At 36.6% G+C, this 25,336-nt stretch overlaps 1 protein-coding gene across 3 annotated transcripts in view; it reads right to left on the bottom strand.

The window, feature by feature from the left end:
- Positions 1–25,336, bottom strand: part of LOC120630279 — a 222,139-nt gene that overhangs the window by 101,115 nt on the left and 95,688 nt on the right. For all 3 annotated transcript variants that reach the window (XR_005659018.1, XR_005659019.1, XM_039899453.1), the window contains one exon: positions 22,015–22,052. Coding sequence is in view for 1 of the 3 variants with exons in the window: in XM_039899453.1 (XP_039755387.1) it covers positions 22,015–22,052 (38 nt within the window). In the remaining 2 variants the exon portion in view is untranslated. The remainder of the gene's footprint in view (positions 1–22,014; positions 22,053–25,336) is intronic.

Here is a 25,336-nt window from a genome sequence, read left to right as displayed (position 1 = left end):
AGAAGAAGAAAAAGGTCGTGGGAAAGACGGAAGCTGAAAGGGCATTCCAGATCTTTGCGGTGCGCATCAGAAACGAGGAAGCTAAACCGATTAATACGGGTCATAATTATTCAACCAAAGATCAGATCTTTCCAGTCCCACGCGGTTCGATGAAAAAAGGTTAGGGGAGAAATACTTAGATTAAATAGTTCTTGAGCACCAAATAATATCTTGTAGAATATCCATTTTATAAGTTAAATTGGCACATTAAAGTTGCTCAAAGCTATGTAGAACGACTACTTCTCTGGCTAAGCGATGATTGCTGTTTTTTTAAGTGGGAAGTCCCGGGTTCGATTCCTGGCAGGGGCATTTTAGGACTTTATAATTTACGAATTTTCCCTGGTCCGGTCTGGTGGGAGGGTTGGCTCGTTACGGAAAGCGATGATGCGTTTCGGTACGATGACGCGTAGAATCGGATTAAGGCCTCCTCTTGTATTCTACTTCTTTCTTTATGTTTCTGTTTTTATTATATTTTAATGTTGTGGTATACAAATAAAGAATTTTAGAATAACAATAAATTTTACTAAATGTACATATAAACGAATCTATATCCAAAAATCAAACTTTAAGCTTTTGAAAATGGCATAAACATGGCAATATTCACCCCCTTAAATTCCATAACCAATGAAAAAATCCAATAAGGAAAAATCTTCTGAAAATCATTATTTCCAATTATAGGTCTACAAAACAAAACAGAGTCCAATACGGTACACGCTAAATTCTTCCGCGAGCGGGCAACAAAAAAAAACCCAAAAAAGGGATTTTGTAGGCGCCAAACAGCCGCCGCCATTCTTAGAACGGGAATGAATGAAAAAAGCCATAAAACCTAAGTCTCCGAACGGTTTCACGAGCCGACGGACCCGAACTGTTGGAGATTTTAACAATTTACAGATAACAGAGCTTTTTTTAGGGTTCCCTGCCGTAGGGACGCTGTTTTTATACCGGTGACAGGATTGCGACTGACTGCGTTTTCACTTTGTATTTTAGTGATGAATCGATGATACAGTAAAATAAAAAGCGTTAATTGGGAAGATCTATATCTATCTATTTATCTAGCGGTGGGAGCCTAATATATATATATTGCCACTAACTATGGGGACCTGCCAAGACAGCTAATTCAGCGGACAAATAAAATAGCTGTGGCGTTTAGAATGAAAATAATATACTATGACAATACACACATCGCCATCTAGCCCAAAGGTAAGCGTAGCTTGTGTTATGAATAATATTCATAAATACTTACAATATACATAGTATATTATGATATATAAATTATATTATATGATACATTTATACAAAAACATTCATGTTCATCACACAAACATTTTCCAGTTGTGGGAAACGATCCCTCGGCCTTGGACTCAGAATGCAGGGTCGCTGCCCACTACACCAATCGGCCGTCGAACTAACAAAATGAAACAATCTTTCTACTTTCTTAAATAAATATTCATATACTCGGGGTTCTTTTAAATTTTTATTTATACAGACAAATAAACTTCTTATAAATAGGCACGTTTTAATGTCTTCTACTTGACAACATTTTGGATGCAGTGATAGTGGTTTGAACTTTGGCTTCATTTTTGGCCGAGTTCCAATTCCTGAGAGTTCTCAGGGCTTGTGGAGTCCACCAATCCGCACTGTGCCAGCGTGGTGGACTTCAGCCTGACCCTTCTCACTGTGGAAGGAGACCCGGGTTCTATAGTGGACCGATAATGCACTGATATGATACTTGAACACATTTTGCATAGACAAACCTTCGAACCTAAAGGGGTACTTTTAAGACCAAGAGAAAAAAAATTATGTTGAGGTATAAAGAGAAATCCGGAAAAGAGATATACTTGCTTATTTTATAATTACAATAATAATGGCTGAACAAAAATATACAATAAAAGATACGGAACCCACAGTTCACTATTATATTATAGTTTGTCAACTCTTGCGCCTAACTGGCATTTAATAAAGATTTAAAAGCAATACTTATCTGGTCCCAATGCGATCGATAACTCGATACTCATTTGCTTTGCGATAAGAGCTTTCTTATCTCCCTTGCGATGATATACCCAGATTAACATTCCTAGAAATGGGCCCTTGTGCCTACATCAGAAGTTGAAGCTTTCCGTTAGACAAATAGCTACCAATATAATAAAATTCAATTTCAAAAAACTTATAACTACATATCTACTTACAAATGAAGCTAAAATTAATAAAATAAAAAGTTTCGAATCGAGAGATAGGTGCAAAAATGTTTGTGCTTACTTTTTTTTTGCACTAAGTAAGCACTTTTCAAAGCACGGCAACGATGAAAAGTTCACCCCCTTAAGATATTGTACAAATTAATCGCATCATTTGGATATTATTACCAACCGTGAAACCGGAGCAAAAAAACATTTTATCCTTTCCCCGATGATTGTCTCCTGCCCCATGGTTTTTCTTCTTGTTTATGTACATACGCATATCAAAAAAAAAATCGAGTTAGTTAGTATAGAACCTTGCCTTATTCTTGCGATACATCTGCTCAGTAGAATCTGCCTTTCAAACCTATGTTTTAAGCCTGTAAAGTATGTTTAACAAACTAAGTTGTACCTTCTCTATATATTTTTTTTAACTAATAGTGGTAATTCTGTTTTAAAGAATCCTACACTAGCTGTTGGCTTGTTCCATACTCATCGTCATAACATAACCATCGTCATCATAGCGTCAAAGGGCACGGGACTCCTCGCACATAAAGCCAAGGCAAAGGCCGTAGTCCACCACGTTGGTCCAGTGTAGATTGGTGGACTTAAGACACCTTTGAGAACATTAAGGACAAGTCTTAGGCATGCAGGTTTCCTGACGATGTTTTCCTTCATCATTGAAGTGATATTTGAATTACTTAAATCGCACATAACCTAGAAAGGTTAGAGGTGCGTGCTGAATGCCCCCCAGCCACTATGAGTATAGGGCTATCACCGCTTATATACTCATAGTGGCGGGTCTTATTTAATGAACCCTGTTGCCTGATTCGGTTTTTCGTTAGCTGTATACTTCCCGTGTGGTCCCATTTTCATCAATTCAAGATCTATTGAAGGGATTTTGATGATGATCTGTTGATGGTGTATGCAATAAAGCTTCTAATGGTGAAGTGCCGAGAGAACACCTCAACCATTAACGCCCCAGATTCGGGAAAAGAAATATTCTGTAAAAGGTAGATAGGTATTATTCTGTAAAAGGTAGATTTGCAATTATCTATGTTAGGTATTAAAACATAGATAATTGCAAATCTAGCCACGAAAAAGAGTGAACAAAAACCCGACTATAATTATGTAAGTTAAAAATTACTGGGTATAGAAACTATTATACTTCGTAATTTGACGGCCGACTGGCGCAGTGGGCAGCGACCCTGCTCTCTGAGTCTTAGACCGTCTATTCCCACAACTGGAAAATGTTTGTGTGATGAACATGATTGTTTTTCAGTGTCTGGGTGTTTATCTGTATATAATTAGTATTTATGTATATTATATTCATAAAAATATTTAACAGCTTTCTTAGTACCCATAATACTACGCTAACTTTGTATTTCTTCATTTGAAACCCCCTTTATATAGTAGCAAGGAAAGTATCAGTAATTTCCTTCATTTGACTTGGCACCGACTTAAAAATGGTGAAGAAAAATTTTTTTTTTGCATTTTTTATTTTGTTTTCCTATAGGTTTCCTTTAGATTTCCCGGATGCGTAACATCTAAAACTGGACGCACCTGTGCATTTAGAATTTGCTTACCTAGATAAATGTATCTAGGTAAGCAAATTCTAACATTTGTGTAACGACAACTTTGGACATTTTGCAAATATTCAATGGATATGTAATGAATGAAGTAAATAAAAGACTAGCTAAAACTGAATGAACCGGTACTATTAAACACTTGCGAGTTAATGTTTCGCAGAATCCTCAGATCATTTGCAAATTTTATGAACTAAATCGTAAAATCAAAAACAAACGACCCTTAAAAAAACAATTAAAGGAACAAAACCATTATCCCGGACACACATTTTTCCATCCCTTATTCTTTTGTCGGTACAGAACAATGTTCTTTAGATAACAAAAATTTATTCATCAGTACACACAAAAACGATATCTACCTCCTTACTAAGAAGCGTCCAGGACTAACCCTCGTTGCTTCCCAAACTTTTTTTTTATTATAGTAATATTTGAAGGTCCAAGCAGATTGCTCACCAAATTTCATAGAATAGAAGCAGTCATTACTTTACGGAATTCCATGATATATTATGAGAATTAAACTTAATTTGCTATATTCCGCGAAAAGTTGTAAAGTTAAATCTTTTTAGTATAGCAAATTTAGCTTAATTTTCATAATACAAAGGATTGGAGGCAGAAAACCACCAACAACCGAGTAACACTTCGCAGGGCTTGTAAGGACCACGTCCTCCAATTTGCGGATGTATCTGTAGGTGTTAAGCATCATGAACTTGTAACTACAGCGGCAATCACGCCCTTAAGACAACAAAGCAATGTATCTAGGCGGCAGAAATATGCATATGCATTATTGTTAAGAAATTAACTTAAAAAATTAAGAACTTTCATACAGATTCATTCATGCCGCTGCAATCATCCTTGACCGTGGCATCAAGCTGAGGCAGCTCCCTGTTCATAGGGTAAGTTAAAGTTTTTTTTTTTTGAGTCCCTTATTCCATGGCGCCATGTAGGTATTTGTGTTTCTTTATTTTGGCCGAATAAATAATTCTTTTATTAATTTTTTTCTGTATTATATCCGTTTGGAAGTTTTCACAAAAACTGTGAATGAAATTTTATTCATTATTTTCCAAAACTATTTGCAATATATATATGCGACATCAAGGGATTTTCTTAACTTAGTTGGCTGTCAGTATCTTCCATTTGGGAAACACTGCCTCACAGCAATGGGAGAACAATGCAGCTTTTGTGTCCTCCATCCTTTTTGCGTTGTTGAATTGAAATCTATGGGTGGTGTGTGGCTTTATGTTTATCCGTAAGAAGATAGGCCGAGAGCTGACAATCAGTAGTTCCAGATGTTATTTAAAGGAACCACTAATAGGTAGAATTTTTTGTAGCACCGGTAGCTAAAATCCATAAATCTGCAATTTATACTCGTATTATTTAAAAATGTTTTTGTAATTTTTTTCTTTTTTGGCAGTACTTCTACGAATGGGCTTTGTCACAGAAAGCTCTGCTACTACTAAACATGCATTTAATATGCATTGTTCAAAAATCCTAAACTAAGCTAAAACAAAACGGGATAGACGTCTGATGTGAAATTCCCTGTTCCCTGTTAAAAATATAATTTAAGTGTGACAAATAAGTGTTTGTGTATAACCGAATGCGTACTACTGTCCAGCGGCTCCTGTACCAAAATATTTAAGAGCTCATTGTCTATTAAAACAAACATCTGAAGGCTTCATTTGTGACGCGTCCTATAATAAGGCGAAGGCAGCTGCTTTCAAAAGGTGGCCCCCAGTCAGGTGTGGCCGGAGTTCCTATATTGTTTCATATAGTAATTGGCGTCACCTGCCCCAACGTTTCCTTGTAACAAATCATTCTTTGTAAAGTCCAAAGACTAAAGAAAAAAGATTGAAGTAAAGTGCTCAAGACCTTTAATATTCATCTCAAACATTTAAATAAAGAAAACATGAACTCTAACATACGATATTTTTCATTCCTCTACAAGATGGCCCTTGACTGCAATCAAAGCTGATATAGTTAATGATGATTTTGTCCATGGTGGTAAAGGGCTCACTAGTATAGTATATTAAAGCCATATCAGACATCGTAACCGAATGCTAAATAAAAATTTGCTACGACAATACAAACATCGCCATGTAGCCCCAAAGCAAGCGCTGTTAAGGATACAAAGATGACTGATGAAATTTTTATGAATAATATAGTAAAAAACGGGAAAACACCCAGCCACTGAAACATTCATGTTCATCACACAAGCATTTTCAAGTTGTGGATACACTTTGGAGAGCAGGGTCGCTGGCCACCGTGCCAATCGGCCGACAAATCACTCATCGACGCGTCCTTGTCGGTAGGGTGTTAACTAGCAACGGCCGAAGCATCCTATCAGACCACCAAGAGTTACCTACTAGCTTTTATGTATGTACATGTACACAAATTATGTACATACGACGATTGGCGCAGTGGGCAGCGACCCTGCTTCCTGAGTCCAAGGCTTGGGTTCGATTCCCACAACAGGAAAATGTTTGTGTGATGAACAGGAATGTTTTTCAGTGTCTGGTTGTTTATATGTATTTTATCAGTATTTATGTATATTATTCCTTGACAAAATATTCATCATTTATCTAAGTACCCATAACACAAGCTACGCTGCCTTTGGGGCTAGATGGCGGTGTGTGTATTGTCGTAGTATATTTATATTATATGTCGTAGTATAGATTTGACTTGCTGGAATAAATTCACTCACATATGAACTTTAAGAGCTTTATCTATGTAAAAATTAAGGTTGATCTGTTTCTCAGTAATCGAAGGACAAATTAATATAGCACTAGGTACACACTTTTGCATTCATATTATAAGTAAATCATAGTAGAAGTAAGTATTCAAATGAGCGGTGGCGTAGAATAATTAATCTATTATGTATGAAATACAAATCGAAAATGGCATTACATCTATCATATCTGTGAAAGATGAGTGCCTACTGATAAAGGAACTTATAAATAAGCGGGGCATGATGTCGGAATAGTTACACAGTGCTTTGACACACTTCAACTGGCAACACCTGCAATACACCAAATGCGTTAAAAATACTGCATAGCTATTCCGACATTATAATACGCTACGTTTGTAATAAGCTACAGGTTTAATTGCTGTATTTAAAAATATGAGTAGGTATGTATTCAAGCAATATTGTATTACAAACAGACAAAACTTGAATGTAGGCATGCCTCACATCACGTGACAATTCTAAGCAGGCTACTTAAGTGAGTTTTTTTATAGATATAAAAATAGAGATTTCAATAATGGGGTGACAACAACAGATCCAAAGAGGTCAAATAACATCGCCATTACATACGATTAATACGCTATACAACAAGATCTGAGTGGCACGTGCAGAACTCACTTCACTTTTAAAAACACGTTTCTCTTCTAACTCCGTCTATCTTCAGTTTGTCTTTGCTTTTGATGTCCTTGTGACCATTAGACAAGGATCAAAAGGAACAAAAAATATCTTACGTATTGTTTTGTTTTTTTTTATTTAAATCTTTTGACAGGTTTCCACTTGACAACGATCTCTGCTGATGGCAAATGATAAATCTAATTTGGTTTATCGTTATAAGTACCGAGTTTAGATCTACATGTGCTTAAAAGAGCATCGACTTTTAGATCAAATTGAAGAATCAAACAAAGTTAATCTTCAGTCGAGATAGCAATTTTTCAATATTAAAAATTATTTATACGTATAATAGAAATGCGAAACAGTGTATGTCTGTTTGGTTTTTTTTTTGTTTTTTTTTTTTTTTAATGTTCGGCATAAGCGCTGCATCGATCTTGACCAAATTCGGGATAAGTTGCATCCTGAAGACCCAGGATTTTTTTAATCACTTGTGGACAACATTAAACCTATGTAGATTGCTTGCATTCTATAGAAACAAAAAAAACTGCTTAAGGTATATAGTTCAATTAGGCGTTACTTGAAATAAATGGATTTTGAGTTTTTAATATTGAATTTTAGCAGATATTGTGTCGAATTTAATTAACATTGATCGGTCTCCACCAGTGGCGTGCAGTGTTTTTGACCAGGGCATGCATACACAAGGAAAGTAGAATTATTTCTTTATTCCGGACACTGCGGAGTCCCTGAATCGACAGTCATTCGAGATTTATTGGAGGCCCCCAACCGAAATACCGTATTAAGATGGTGGCATTAAATTTCAATTAGATCTAAATTAATCCTTAAATTGGTAAGTCGATTTTATAACGTACCAAATTAAACGAATCGTAATTTTTTAATTAAATTTTCAACGGTAATAATAATCATTAAGATTGACGCTAATGGATACTGAATAAAACATAATTATTGTCTCGTAAGTCGTAATTACTTATTTGTAGCAGTGAAATGTTGCCATACTACACTGCTACAAAATAAATTGCAAGTTAAACTTTAATTATTGAAAAAAATGTTTTGTTAAAAAAACCGACTTTGTCATACAACTAAAAAGCAAGAAATAAATATTTTCTACAATATTTTTAGGTCGAGTGAAATGTAGAAACATACTCGGAATAGATCATTTACTTCGTAATCTCTTTTATATTGTAGCAAGGAAAGTCCAGTAATTTTCTACATTTGACTTGGCACCGACTACAAAATTTAGTACAAAATATTTATTTCTTGCTCCTTAGTTTTATAAAACTTGCTAAAAAACCAAGTTAGCAAGTTATTTCAATAAGCCATGTTTAACTTACAATTTATTTTGTAGCAGTGTAGAATGTCATTTATTTCTTGCTCTTCAGTTGTATACCAAAGTCAGTTTGTTTTATAGAAAAAAAAAAAAAACACGCTTTTTACTGGTTCTCATTTAGGCAAAAGTCAATTGCTCATAATCTTTTACAATGGCGGGACTAGTAGAATAGATGCCACTGCGGTGACAGCGTTGACACCTACGGTCACCATGGACTCTCCTGTTCAAGAAGCGCTGGTCGCTTCTCTCGCCATAGCACCATCAACGACATCATCCGACGATCTCTTGCTACCGCTCACGTACCAGCTGTACTAGAACCTATTGGTTTTAAACCTGGATAGCAGCTTCATTTTTGTGCCTTTTGGAGTAGAGACTTTGGGACCGTGGGGTCCGGAGGCAAGAGCCCTTTTCAAAGAATTATCGAAAAGGGTTATCGAGTGATCCTAGAGCGGGCAGTTACCTTGGCCAAAAAATTAAAATCGGTCCAGCCGTTTAGGAGGAGTTCAGTGACATACACACGCACACAAGAAATATATATATATAAAGATTATCCACTGTTTCTCACTGAAAACAGGACAAACAAGTGAACTCCAATTCGGTTTCATTTTAGTAAAGCTGAATAGGCGACACCTTTGTCTCGGCGACATTTTTTATAGCTCCATAGTCAATTTGATACTTCGGTGATAAAAAAAACCTTTCCTGTATCAAGTGACTCCCATATCTACTTTCCATCACTTTGGTGGATTTCTTGTCGAAACTTTTTGTCGAAACTTTTTTAAAAATATAACTGGACTGTAGCCTTAGTACAATATTGGCTCGCTCGCAATCGAAAAGTCGTTTTCGAATACTAAAACTCTGTATTGTCATATTAAAATGAAACTAATATTTCAAGTTTGGAACGTTTTAGAGTCGCAAATCCTGCCTCTTTGTCAATCAAACGTTCTGTCAAAACTCAAAAGCCCCAGCGGAAGAATTGTAGACAAATTTTAGCTGTAACTCAATACAAATATCATCTTTTTTTCTTTCTGCCACTAAAAGTTAGCCTGTAATCTCACCTGCTGGTAAATGATGATGCAGTCTAAGATGGTAACGGGCTTACCTGTTAGGGGTGCAGTTTTATTAAGCCCATATCGGGTTCTACGCGACATCACACCGGCACGATGTCGGTAGGATGGTAACTGCCCACGGCCGAAGCCTGCCACCAAATAAGACCGGAGAAAATTCAGAAATTATTAATCCACAAATGGCCTCCCTTTAAAACCACAGCGGCCAACGCTGCGCTAGGAAGGTCGCCAAAACTACGAAAATTTGACTACGATGTTCATGTATATCCATACTCGAAAAGGACTCCTCGATTTCGAGCGAGCGAATTTTGTGCTAAGGCCACTGGTGACAGGTGATCGGCAATCTGACCTCTTTTGTGTCGCCAACCGCTTAGTGATGAGCTCCTAAGTATTTGTTAATATACACCCCGATGTCTTTTTAATGTCTGTACCTTTTTCGGTGTAAAGTTTTTTGTCGGATTCCAAATGCTTTATATAATGGCCCTGTTGTAATGAGCATTGATAATGAAAGCCGTAAATTACATTAGTAAAAACAGCAGGTGTGAGGAAGTTAGTTTAGAAGTTAAAACTTTTTTTGTTGTACAGTTGCTAAATGACAAAAACGGAACCCTGCCCGGAGATCCTTATCTACGGGGGCAGAAATCTTCGTTATAAATCAATTAGTAAGTCCATTTTACGTTATCGGGTTTTAAGTAAGGTGACTTACTGATAAAAGCACTAATTTAATAAGTAGTAGGTATACTATCCAGTGTCGCTTAGACAGTGTTTACACTCATGAAAATTAAGCTTAATTTGCTATAAGTACTCCGGAAAAGACAGATTAGACAATAAACAGAGATCAGGGGTATATAAACTCCAATTTCACAATTGGCAAATTTTTCACTTAACAATTATTCATTGTAAAGTAAACATCTCCTGAGGATGCTCCGGTTTCGGAGCGAAACGTGCGTACATTGCCGAGGGTCTGTTTGGTGTGGAGTATACGGTTTGAAGTAATTATAAATTACACCATACAGATTCTCCTGCTATTCGCGGAGTATAGCAAATGAAGCTTCATTTTGATAATATATTATGGATTTCCGCAAAGTAACGCCTGCTTCTATCCAGTGTTTAAACTGTCTCTCAAGACGTACAGGCCAATGTGTGTGTGTGTGTGTATACTATCCAATATTAGTAGTGCTTCGTCCGAGGTAGTACTGTTGATATGTTTATCTCTGGCCCCAGCATTGCTGACCTCCGGGCTTAAGGGCGCGGTTGCCGACGTAATTTACTAGCACATTAGGTAGGCGCCTACACCTTAGGTTTATTGGCACAGGGTGGAGATGTTCCTAGAATGCCGTTCGAAGTGTTGCTCTGTTTTTGAAAGACGGTTATCCATTCACCATCAGCCGGGCAATTATTACTATAGAAAAAAGAAACTTTTATTTTCAAATGAATAATTTAGAACATTTATAACACGCCATATCAAAAGAGAGAGCCAAGCTTAAATCAATTTCTTAAACCAATTTGTCCGCCCCATAGTAGGCCTATACTTAAAGTGTCCAGTAACCTAAATATTATTAGCTCTGTGCACTTGTTGTACACGCGCCCTTATAATCAAATCGGTATCAGATGTCAATCTAAAATGAATTGAATTACTTAAAACGTAAAACTGAAAGTCAAATAAAGGGGGAGCGAATCGGATGGCCTCATAAAAAAAACACATTCGTATTACCCTGACTCTTAGGCGAGAGGGGTAGAGTTCAAATTTGTGTGATATATTTTCTTAAATTAGGGTGCAGTTTTACAGCTAGTAATTTCAAATAATTCCTTGTTCGTTACATAACATAACATTTGAAGTGACGCCTTTTAATTATAGACAATTGTTGTTATTTGAAAGATTAGATATTCCCTTCCTGTAACAGGAGTCCCCAGGAAATTATAATAAGCTCGTAATAGTACCTTACCTTTCTTTAACTGTGATGGAAAAGGGTGCAATACATATCGATATTCGTACCTACGAGTGGACAACGGTTCGTATTATTTTGGGTTTGATTCCCGACTCCGGCCAACTCTCTCGGGTATGTCATTAAATTCTCCATGAATGGTTTTTTTTTCACGTAAGTATTACGAATTTCTATACCAACAGCAAAATTGTTGCCCGACGCATTTTTTACTTATTTGGCTCTAAGACTCAATTGAAAATGTTTGCCGATGTTAACATAAGATCGCGAATAGCAACATTTTGGAGTCGTTTGCGAGCCTCCGATAATGAAATCCTAAGCACGTTGGCAGAGGGTCTGGACTGCTCGATTTTCAAGCACTGGCTTTCGGTGCACCGTGAGGCAAATAGAAAATAAACTGTAGTGATTTTTGTAAAGGTTAGGTATAAGAAAACCCATAAAATATGACAAACTATGTAATTAATGATTATTATTATGACGGACGTGAGTTTGCAATATTTTTATATTGCAATACTGTTACTTATTATTATTATTTTGTTATTTAATTTATCTTTTTATATTCTTATAACTGGGTTTATACCTTTCAATAAAGATTATTATTATTATTATTATTATAAGTTTGTAAAACCCCTATTCTGAGGCTGAGGTAGAATAATTAAAAAAAAAAATAAAAGCTTTTTTTTTTTTAGTTTTTCTTGAACTATTATTTTTATAAGAGCAAGCGAAGGGTTGCTTTGTTTCAAAAAAATTCAAAATTCAAAATTCATTCATTTCAAGTAGGCCTAATCAATTAGGCCTACTTGAAATAAACGTTTGATAAGTGACGTTTTATAAGTGCTTATTAATAAGCACTTTTGAAACGTCAAGTCGGTCTGTTTGTAGTGACCACTGAGAAGAGCCGGCAAGAAACTCAGCAGATTGCTCTTTTCCAACATCATTTTAAAGTTTAACAATCTTTACAATTTTTCTGTTTTGTGAGAGATGAGAGCGGAGTGGCCGGCTTCCAAGCAGCCTTGTCGTTAAGGAATTCATCAATCGTGTAGTAACTACGATTTGTTAAATGTGTTTTAATATTGTTTAAACTTAGGTAAAGGTAAGAGATAGTTTATAGGCTTTGTCTATGTTCTAAGTTGATGTGCCTAAAGAAAGTAGGTATAATCCTCAAAAGTCCCAAGCATCAGCTTCTGTGTGTTTAGCACTTAAAAGTTAAGTTTTTATGACATTACATTAACCCACATCTCAACTTAGCTAGCTTTTACACGCAGCTTCGCTCGCCTTTGCCGGGAGACGTGATGTTTGACACAGATATAGTTTATGAGCTACTTTTTATCCCGGAAAAATGCAAGCAAGCGAACAAGCGATCAAGTAAGCAAGCAATAAAGAAAGCAAGAAAGCAACCGCGAGCGCGAGTGTAAGCGTATCTTCCCACAGGAACTGGGCATTTGTCCCTGATAAGAATAGCCTATGTCACTCTCCGGCACATAAACTATCTCTATGCAAAATTCACATCAATCCGTTGCTCTGTTGTTGCATTATTGATGGACAAACAAACACACTTTTGCATTTATAATATAAATATGGATGAGATAAGAAATGTAGTGAAACTCGACTGATTGGCGTACACCTTGTTAGCGAATGTTAAGCCCGTCGAACTCGGAAATTTATAACAAGCGAAACGGTTGGCTCTTAGAAATCTAATTAGGCTTATAATATAATTAAAAATATTTCGTTTGTACTACATTTTCGAGCGCTATTTTGTCATTTAATATTTGTCTTTGAACTTCCTTCTTGCAACTTTCCAAACAACATTTTGATGGAGGCTATTTCTATTTTTAGAAATGTTATTCGATTTCAACATCTAGTCTCAACCAAAGTTTATGTTTTTTTTACGCTAGACGATTCTAGCTAAGTTTTACCTCCTAAACACGTAGACTCTGGGAAAGCTGAATCACGAATGGTGGCTTAAGGTTAATCGCCGAGAACCCGAGCGCGGATAACCGACTTCAATATCCTAAAATTACACTTTGCCATTTTCAAAAACTGCTCCAAAATCAGACAAATCAAGACATGACCAAAATGTTTCTTCTATTGATAGCTATCTAACTTACTATTTTTATCCTGATTACCTTCATTTTTGTAATATTGGGCAGAAATACTCCTAAGTTGACCTAACACGGAACTTAAAACCAGCGAACCCACTGTATTAAACTGGTTCGTAGACCGCTTGCATTATCGAGAATGGATCACATCCATAATAATATTATAAATGCGAAAGTGTCTGTTTGTTTGTTACCTATGTTCGACTCGAGCGTTTAACCGATATCGATGAAATTTGGCACACATAGCTTCCTGGAGATAGACATAAATGTATTCACGAAAAGCTGCTGTTAAAAGTTATCATCAGGATTTAAAAAAAAGCATTTGTTACTTATATATAGCTTGACAACTTAGCACAATTTGGTGGAATTTCGCATGGAAATAGTTTGCTTCCTGGAGACGGATTTTATTGGCATCTTATAAAGAGATCGTTTGGTAGATAGTCATCTTTATCATCAAAGCTCTACAGCCCTGGCTGACCCAGGGCTTGGCCTTGGCTTGGTCAAGCATATTTCTCCATTTGAGGCGCTCAGAAGCTGCTTGTTTCCAGCTCCGAACTCCCAGAACCCTCATATCCCTCTCAACTCCATCACTCCACCGACCCCTAGGTCGTCCTCGGCCTCTACGTCCCTCCAAAGTGCCCTCCATCAACCTCTTTGGGGCTCTCGTGCCTTCCATGCGTTGCACATGCCCTGCCCATTGTATATTGTAGATAGAGTAACAACATATTAAATTTGCTTTTTACAAATACTGCTACATTTGATTTACTTATGAAGTAATTTACAATAATTTTTTGCTATATCGCTTTTGTCACTTTAGTTTATGTAATACACTTGATTTTCTCTTTTAGTTTTATTTTCTGTGACGTCACTCGGATCTCAGCTGAAAATCAGCGTCATTCGTGTTCTTGTAATGCATGGCATATTGCTGACCTGTACACGCTTTCTGTTTATTAACATAGAAATATACTGTTTGTTTGTCAAACCATTACAAACAAACATTATATTTCTATGTTAATATTAGGTGTACTGTTTGTAGCACTTAACACATGTCTGCTTTCGTTCCTCTTTTTTCAAAAAACAGACAGCCGACTCTTCAAAATAGATTGTAAGATGGTGTATGTTTATTTATTTTATTTGGCTACAGGCTCTAGCTTGGCCAAAATCTCACTTGATACCATTCGCCAAAAGGTTAATCGCTGTGGGTCTGCAATGCTACCATACCATCTGAGACATTAAAATAATAAATAAAAAAATAAATATACTACGACATTGTCGTCTAGCCCCAAAGTAAGCGTAGCTTATGTTATGGGTAGTCAGATAGCTGATGATTTATTATTTATTTATTTAAAAACCCAGACACTGAAAAACATTCAAGTTCATCACAAAAACATTTCCAGTAGAACCCACGGCCTTGGACTGAGAAGGGTCGGTGCAAACTGCGCCAATCGGCGGTCCAGCCGGGACCATTAGGTGAGATTGCAAGTTAGAAAAAAAAATAGTAAGAAAGGAGACCTCTGACCACTAGTAGGGCGTTAATTAGGCTAAAAATGATCGCAATACAATGAAAATACACACTAAAGTGTGGCCTTCACCACTTCACAAAGACTTCCAAATTTTTAACTGCAACAGCAAACCAGCAATATTTTCATATAAATATTAAACGTGATACTAGAGACATAAATTTTAATTATCTTTACGAGGGAAGTTGCAAGTTATGGGGGTGCGGGTGCAATATCTGGGCTGCCTGATTATTAATAATGTAAACTACAATATAAACTGTTTGACTCCTGAGGGGCCCGTTACACTCGTAAACTATAAAGTGCAATGAGCAGTGTTGTAATTCGAATATTACATTCACATTAACATATTTTTTATTGCAAAGATACCAAAGCCACTAGTGTTTTTTATATTTTTTCTATATTAATTACTGATGGACCATACATACGGCCTACGTGATTGTAAGTCAAAAACCATATACCTATATTATATTATATAATATTATAAATGCCAAAGTGTGATTGTTTGTTACTCAATCACGCAAAAACGGCTGAACGGATTTGGATGAAATTTGGCATGCATGTAGCCTTTTACATGGAAAAGAACATAGGCTTTTATCCCGATTGCTTTAGTGATTCCCGAGGAAAAATTATTTTCGATCTAAACCGCGGGCAGACAGCTTTGAAAAATTGGAATGTCACCTATGCTATGGAAAACGACATGTACTTTCTATAACGATCTCTCAAATAGTTCCCGTGGTAGGATTAAAAATTATTAACGAAGCTTTAGACCTAATTATGAAGTCTACGCAGTAGTAAGTCGCGGGCAATTACACCGGCAAAAACGGAATACAGCATGGATTCAATGCTGCTTGGCAGCAAAAATAAGCATGGCGGTTCCTCGGACGAGCTGAGTCACAAAAAGAGGATTTTTTTCTTTCTTTATACATAACGGGCTCACTTTTTTTTTTACAATAGGAAAGCTAAAGTTTCACGATGTATTAAGTCTATAATTAAAAAAAAAAAAAAAAAAAAAAAAAAAAAAAAAAAAAAAAAAAAAAAAAAAAAAAAAATACGATAATGTGCCCTGGGTTAGCTAAATTCTGCCAATAAAATCAATAAATTAGCGTGAGCTGAGAAAACTATTGATAATACATAAAAGTTATGTACTACATGATTGCGGTACAATATACTGGGCTCCATAAAATTATTAGTTTGTTTAAAAGAAATTGCATATAATTTTACAATAAACTGCCGGTTGCCGCCTTGGAGATGTCTCGTAAAAGTTCAGTTTGTATTAAATGTCAGCTTTTAGAGTCCTATTATAGTATCAAGGATTACATAACTGATAAAAAACCTTGGGTGTGAATTATTGCTCTAAACAGGCTCGCTGTTCTAATTATTTTTAAAAGCAATGAGAGATGGTGATAACAGAAAAGGACACCCGGCTAAGTTTGTTGCGGGCTTCTTCTTAGACCAGGGCACGAACCCCCGTAGCTTTAGTTTTAAGTTTACGAATATGGTTATCGCCATCATCTCACTACCGTGTCTCACATTTCTCATGTAAAGTACGCATCATAAGTGTCATCTATGGGCCTACTTGAATAAAGATCTTTTTGACTTTGATTTTAGTTAAAGCACTTATATTACCTACAAAAACTGAACCGTAATTAACGCGGACGAAGTCGCGGGCAACATCTAGCTAGCAATAATCGTTTAGCATTGCGTTATAGAGAATTTCAAAACGAAGCCAATAACGTTATCCCATGTGCAAGAGAAGCCGCAGGGGGCCGCAAGTTTATCACACTACCCCAGCTCTTGGCTCAAAATAAATGCAGAGCCGCCCCAAGTCACGCGATGCCCGTGGAAACGATATCTAATCGCAATCGATCATGGCAGACAATCGGCCACATTTTACGTCCCAATTTTGCACCCACTTTGATTTTGTTAGGCAGAATACACACTCGTCATAAATTACTAACACAACATTTTCGTTATCTGTTTCGTAATTTTTTTTTTATAGTAATAAACAAAGCAACAAGCAGATGGCCGACCTGATGATTAGTAAAAACCGATCGCCTATAAACAGTGCAACATTTCGTAGGAACACGCCTAGCATGCCAATTCATAGACCTGAGGCTTTTTCTTTTTTTTTTTTTTGTGTTTTTTTTTTATAGTAATAACTGACTGACAAAGCAAATGGCCGACCAGATGGTTTGTAAAAACCGATCGCCTATAAACAGTGTAACATTTCGTAGGACAAACATCGTAGGAACACGCCTAGCATGCCAATTCATAGACCTGAGGCTTTTTTTTTTTTTTTTTTTTTTTTTTTTTTTATAGTAATAACTGACTGACAAAGCAAATGGCCGACCAGATGGTTTGTAAAAACCGATCGCCTATAAACAGTGTAACATTTCGTAGGACAAACATCGTAGGAACACGTCTAGCATGCCAATTCATAGACCTGAGGCTTTTTCTTTTTTTTTTTTTTGTGTTTTTTTTTTATAGTAATAACTGACTGACAAAGCAAATGGCCGACCAGATGGTTTGTAAAAACCGATCGCCTATAAACAGTGTAACATTTCGTAGGACAAACATCGTAGGAACACGTCTAGCATGCCAATTCATAGACCTGAGGATTTTTCTTTTTTTTTTTTTTGTGTTTTTTTTTTATAGTAATAACTGACTGACAAAGCAAATGGCCGACCAGATGGTTTGTAAAAACCGATCGCCTATAAACAGTGTAACATTTCGTAGGACAAACATCGTAGGAACACGTCTAGCATGCCAATTCATAGACCTGAGGCTTTTTCTTTTTTTTTTTTTTTGTGTTTTTTTTTATAGTAATAACTGACTGACAAAGCAAATGGACCAGATGGTTTGTAAAAACCGATCGCCTATAAACAGTGTAACATTTCGTAGGACAAACATCGTAGGAACACGTCTAGCATGCCAATTCATAGACCTGAGGCTTTTTCTTTTTTTTTTTTTGTGTTTTTTTTTTATAGTAATAACTGACTGACAAAGCAAATGGCCGACCAGATGGTTTGTAAAAACCGATCGCCTATAAACAGTGTAACATTTCGTAGGACAAACATCGTAGGAACACGTCTAGCACGCCAATTCATAGACCTGAGTCTTTTTCTTTTTTTTTTGTGTTTCTTTTTTTTTCATAGTAATAACTGACTGACAAAGCAGATAGCTCACTTGATGGTTAGTGGAAACCGATCGCCTATAAACATTGCAACATTTCGTAGGGCAAACATCATAGGACAACGTCTAGCATGCCAATTCATAGAGTGAAGGCTTTTTCTTTTTTTTTCTTTTTTTTTTATAGTAATAACTGTCTGACAAAGCAGATGGCCGACCTGATGGTTAGTGGAAACCGATCGCCTATAAACAATGCAACATTTCGTAGGGCAAACATGATGTTTGCCCTACGAAATGTCGCGTAAAAACCGATAAGGGGTATGACTACCGGGTTAGCCCGACACCTTCTTAGACTGCATAATTTTTGAAAAAATGAGTAGTTAGTCGAATCTTGAGGGAACAGCGGAAACAATTTATATTTACACTGATGAGCCTGTAATTACACCGACAACCACGCCCTTCATACCAAAACACGGCGGAAGAAATAAGCATGGCGTTATGACTACCCCGGACGAGCTATGTCACAAAAAGCTCTACAACCCTTTGGCAGGTTTTCAAGTTAAATGTACACGGAGCTTTACAACGATTTTATCATTATGCATTATTGCAACGTATAAACAGCCCCTGCGCTGAAAACAAAATATGCATGCCGATATTTCACGTTTATTTAGGAACGCTAAATCGACTGCCGACTGGTGATTAAACTTTTCCTGTACTACGGATAACGAGGTCCACGATTCGATTACCGTCCCGTTTAATGCTGATTGGCGTTGTGGGACCCTGCTTTCTGAGCCAAGGCAGTGGGTTGGATTCCCACAACTGGACAATGTTTGTGTGATGAACATTAATGTTTTTCAGTGTCTTGGTGTTTATCTATATATTATAAGTATTTATGTATATATCTATATCTATATATATATTATCATATAATTATTCATCATTTGGGGATAAATGGCGCTGTGTGTATTGTCGTAGTATATTTATTTATTTATTCTTACACAAATAATTTATGCTAAAATCGTTGGAGCCCACCAAACCGCATTGGAAAAGCGTAGTGGGTCTCTGAAACTCTATCTCCGGTTTGAGAGAAGGCCTCTGTGATAAATCAATCGATAGCTTTTAGCAGTCCACTCCAACGGAAAGGTTTGCCTGTAATCACCATGTTTGGCAAAAAGGTTGGTGATGATACCTCTGTCTTCACCACCACTACGCTAGTCTAATGCGATTTGGTGGGCTCCAACGATTTTAGCATCAATTATCTATATTAAAGAAAGTTGTGTTAGTTACACCATTTATAACTCAAGAAAGACTGGACAAATTTTTATGATATTTGATTTTTTGGATTTCTCTTAGACCGAAATAGGATAATAAGTATTAAAATATAGGATTCATCAAAAAAAAAAAAAAAAAGTCCGCAGTACTAGGTTCGCTGGTACAGCTGGTTTGTAATAAAAACGGTACGGTAATCGAATCGTGAATCTCGTGATCTGTTGTTGAACATTTTAATCACCTGTAGTAGCATATGGTAGTAGCACAGAGGAAGCTGCTACCCGTTCTCCTTTATATTCCCTCAGTCGCCTCGCACGAAAGCCGCTTGAAGAGGAAAGGTGGTGACAACTGTATTCTGCTCTGCCGTCACCACACGCCATATAAAGATAAATATAAAATTAAAATAAAAAATATATAGGTACATTTTATGTATAACTAAATTGTGAAAACTTCATTGGTTTATGTCTAGTGGCGTGCATAGAGGGTATGCACAGGGTATGCAGATGATATATAATTAAGAAAATCTCCAGTACGAGTTATAAATAATTAAAGGGAAGGCTTTTTATAACTCTGACAATGCCTATTCTTAAGTTTTTTATAAATATTACTGGAGATTTTCTTCATTTTATATCATCTGCATACCCTGTGCATACCCTCTATGCGCGCCACTGTTTATGTGATATATAAATACGGCATTACTCATATGTGTAATAGTACTATTTATTTCCCCTGACTAATAAAAAAAATAAAAAAACGAAAAATATAAACATGCTCGTAAATGACTTATAATAATTGGTAAATGATACGACTTGGTAACGGTGCCAATCCTATTACATCATTATTCCCATTTCATATGGATCAGTTGAAGATATTTATTATTTTACTAGTTGTCTCCCGCGTTCTTCGTCCGCGTTTATTTCGGCTTTTACAAATCTCGTGTGAACGGTTTGTTTTCTGAGATAAAAAGTAGCCTTTGTTACTCTCCGTGGTTTCAACTATCTTTTGATGACCTCCTTGGCGCAACGGAGAGCGCTATTAATTTCAGAAGGATTTCCGGGTTCGATTACCCGCAGGGGCCATTTGGAAATTTCTGAACTTTCTCTGGTCTGGTCTGGTGGTACTTTGGTCGTGGATGGTTACCACCCTACCGAAAAAGACGTCGCGTAAAAACCGATTCGAAAAACTACATACATTATTATTTATTAATAATAGCTTCAGTTCTTTCAACCTCATTTAGCAGCACTCAGCAGCTCATTACTTTTTTTTATTTGGAAAACAAACAGCTATAAATGAAGTTTTCACTGTTAATAATTAAACATAACGCCCGTGTTTTTTTTGACGGGCGTTATGTTTCGCCTCATGGATAAGTAAGAAGATAAAATACTCATTTTTGAAAAAAATTGTAGTTAGTCCAATGTTAAGAGAACAACGGACACAATTTAAGTGCATGTTTTGATTTATTTCAAAATATTACCAGGAACCAAACCCGAGACAACCAGCTGAGGTACAAGACCACAGCACACACCGCAGTGCCAGCGGGGTGTCGTCACAACATTACTGGGTTACAAGTAATGCAATGAATGCACTTCTACGGTTTGCTGTAAAGTGAACAAACCTCTACATCGTTGTTTACAGTCGTATTAAATTGCCTGTAGCCGCATACGACTGGAAGCAGCTTTGTGAAGTATTTCGCTTTATCCAATAAGTACTTTAAGCTGATCGCACACTATAGTGCGACTGCACTTGTCGATTATTGGTGATTCATCGTATCAACCCATTACCGTCCCACTACAGAGCACGTGTCTCAAGCTACAATGAGAAAGGGTTAAGGCCGTGGTCCACCATGCTGGCCCAGTGCGGATTGGAGGACTCCACACATCTTTGAGAACATCATCGAGAACTCTCAGGCATGCAGAAAGTGTAATCGAGCTACCACAGCTTTTGTTAGTGATTAGCTTGTTTTTTTTAAAGCGTCAGTATTTCTAAGGGCGAGTGCTGTCACAAAAATGTCTACATTTACTGTATTCGGGTACAGGAGCTGTTAAGTCGAGGCCATACAAAATACATGATTGAAATCTTCACCATCAGCTAGATCCAACCGACGTACAAAATCTTGTCCCTCTCCGGCTTTTTATTTGTTTACACCTTATAGATACTATAATATTTACAAACTGTTAGAAGAGATCCGGAAGAACGGAAAAAAACTACTGAATTGAGAACATCTTTACTACTTTTTTTGAAGTCGTAAAAGAGTCAATTACCCAGATTATTTTAGTTGCTACAATGCTGGACAGTTATTTTGTAATCACAGGACACTTCCATTGTATATTTTTTTAGTAGATAAGGTATGGACTTGTGATGGACAACAATGTTATTTTCCGAATCACAGACACTTTTTTTCACGTGTGCATAATAATTTATCGTTCGAACCGCACAAAGACTTCGGAAGTTGCTAGGACGTGGCAACACGGGCGAAAATCGAAATAAATTTAATACTCACGTTATCAATTATATTATCGGCTGCTGAACCCGCTGGACCTGTAACAAACCAGACGGAATTTTACCAATAAATCACGTGGCATTATCTCTTGCAAATGACACATATATAATATATATTTGATAATGATTGCATATCTACACTCTTAAGCAGGGGTTTGTGACGTCAAACGCGACATTACCTGACAGCACAAAGTACATTTCAGACTAATACAGAGTTCGATTGTCCTACATATTGTTGATGTTGGAAAAGAGCAACTGCTGAGTTACTTGCCGGAGTCTGTTTATCGAACCGGTGGCAGACTTACAACACACAGGCAGACTTGACGTTTCAAAAGTAGATACTATACCTGCTAATAATTATAAATGTCAATGTGAGTTTGTTTGTTACGCTTTGACGCAATAACTACTTAACCGATCCTCATGAAACTTCGTACACATTTTTTTGGAAATGTTAGAAGTAATATGGGATACTTTTTATCCCGACATGTGTTTAATTTTGCCTAAACTGTGGTTGGAAATAGAGGACAGAACTCCTCAGCAGACATCAGCAAACCCCTCATTTAAGGCTTAGCGGTACTGAATACTTTTATTTTTTATTTTTTTAGAACTACGATACTTAATGCCACATCAGAACACAAAATCAAACGCAGACGAAGTCGCGGGCAACAGCTAGTAGAGTAATAAAACAATTTGAAATGTTGGTTTATTTATTTACCAATTGAGACTGATTAAAGAATTATTTATTTACAATTAAATATGGATAGATACAAAATGTTATTTTTTTTAATATTCCTCTTACCAACCCACTATTGGGCACGGGAAACCCACAATGTGAAGGGATTAAAGCCGTAGTCCACCACTTTGGTGTATTTCAGTGCGGATTGGTGGACTTCACACACCTTTGAGAACATTATGGGGAACACTCAGGTATGATAGTTTCCTCACGATGTTTTCCTTAACCGTTGAAGTAAGTGATATTTTAATTGCTTAAAACGCACATAACTTAGAATGCTGGGATTCAAACTCACCTCCCCGAAAGTGAAGTCGAAGTCCTACCCACTAGGCTAATACCGCTTCAGCACATTATATACGCACAATCAATTATAAACAGATATACTGGTACAATTAATAATAGTATAGACAGAAATAAATAGTGTCTCAAGCAATCCATTAACGTCGACTCTATATCACAGTTTATGCCACACATATAAAATGCACAATTCAATATTTATTTTCCACTAAATTTGCATTTGGAATTCAAATAAAAAAGTTGGACCACTTATAGAAATATAATAAGTAGCCATTAAACCTTCTACAGATATCCCAACAAGTAGGCAGCCGATGCAATCCGACCAGTAAAAAATCTATCTCCAAAATTCAATAAACCAGATACTTCCCTGCCTGCTGGACAAGTACTTTTATGGAAGTTTTAAACTGCTGTGATTTGCCTTTGTTTCCCACTGATGCAGATTTATTATATTATCATTTGTGCGACTGGGATGGTTAGACTGATAAGACAATTGATAACAAAAGTATTAAAAAACAGTAGCTGACACTTTCCGAGCAATAAATACTGACCAATAAAATATGTATGGCAACAAGACCTGACAAAAAGTCGTCTGCTGGCTTAAAGTTAGAAATGCCAGCCCAGTTAGGATGCTTCCATCTTTAACTGAATTATCTCTACCATCCAGTGAGATTACAATCACGTGCTGATCGTCATTATCATTATCCACCCATTACCTGCCCACTACGGGCACGGGTCTCTCCGAATGAGAGGGTTTAGGGGAGAAGTCGTAGATTTCAACGCTGGCCAAGTGCGGATTGGTATAATACACACGCCTTTGAGAACGTCATGCGAAATTCTCAACTTTCGTAGCTCTGAAAAGTTAGAGCTACCGGTGATAGAACTCGGTCCCCTCGAAAGCAAGGTCCTGCCCAGTGAGCTAAACATAAGCAAATGGCATCCAGGAAGGTTGGAAGCTCTCTGCAGTTTGAACATCTATAGTTGGCTCCAGAAATACAACGTGTAGCCATTAGCCAAACAAAAAGTTTATCTTTTATCAAAGCTGAGTGCATCGACCCGACCGCCGCGCAGACTCGATGTTGCGTGTCTTTAATTAGATTCAAAATATTCTATACTCTGTACCTATACACCTATAGTGCTTTAGCCTTTTAGGGGACACGCCAATCTGATTTAGCGGGCGTAAATACTTGAAAGAACCTGAGAGTTCTCAACAATGTTCTCAAGGGCGTGCGATGTCTAACATTGCCCTTCAATGCCCGCACTTTAATTCCAAGAGGAGCCCTGTAATGGCTTGATGATAATCGTGATGACGATGACTCTCAAATTCCTGTATTTAAAAATACCATGACCAATGGCTTAACTTGGTACAGCAAGGTACAAGTCAACCGGTAAATACAGGGATTCTTATTGAAAAATCCCAATCCCTCGGTTAGTGATTCGTTTACAGCACCTTGTAATACGTAGTCGATAATGTTTACTACTAGACCATTGAGGCAAATTCTTAAAACACAATAGAATTTTGAGATTTAGGTACTACTAATACTGAAGTCCAAGGTATAAATCAAAATCAAATCAAATCAAAAGCGGTAACATCATAATAACTAAATGAGAATAATATTATAAATTCATTTGACCCGGGGATCTAGGAAGGGTTGTCAGACACATTGTTATAATTTCCTGGATGTTTCGGTGAGACATGGTGAGTATTTTGCACATTGCATTAATTTATTATTAGCATGTAATGGCAAGATTAGTTTCTAACTAGCCATGGATAACTCAACGATTATTGACAAATCGCGGATATATAATGAAATATACCTTGAAAAAGATGTCTTGAATTTTCATAGAAAATGAAAAGAAATATTTTTCAGGGCTATATATATTTAAGGATGAACTTTTAAATTTCTTTCACTTTTTGGGATGTCATAATTTATTAACAGCATAAAAGTTAGTAAATTTTCAACATAGTAAGATTTCCTCTGTTCGCCTATCAACAAATACTCATCGAGACCAATCTAATGAACTGCTGCCTATATCGGAAACCTATGGCTACAGGCGAATTTTATTCTTAGTTTATGGAACTAGTGAAAATATCATGTGTTTGTTTCACGGATTAAACATTTGTACTTCCATAACTTGTCCAAATCAATTGATAATTTTAAATGCGCATTAGTAAAATTAAGTATATATTTCCCACATATAAATTTACTATCGTAAAGTATATAAGTTTTTGCACATAATACAGCATTACGTCCGATGCCGTATTACGTCCTTTTTAAAGACTTGTATAAAAAGA

Source organism: Pararge aegeria, chromosome 16 (genome assembly GCF_905163445.1).
Source record: "Pararge aegeria chromosome 16, ilParAegt1.1, whole genome shotgun sequence".
Classification (NCBI taxonomy): Eukaryota; Metazoa; Arthropoda; class Insecta; order Lepidoptera; family Nymphalidae; genus Pararge; species Pararge aegeria.
Note: the sequence above shows the minus strand (reverse complement) of the source record. Positions and strands in the feature narration are given on the sequence as shown.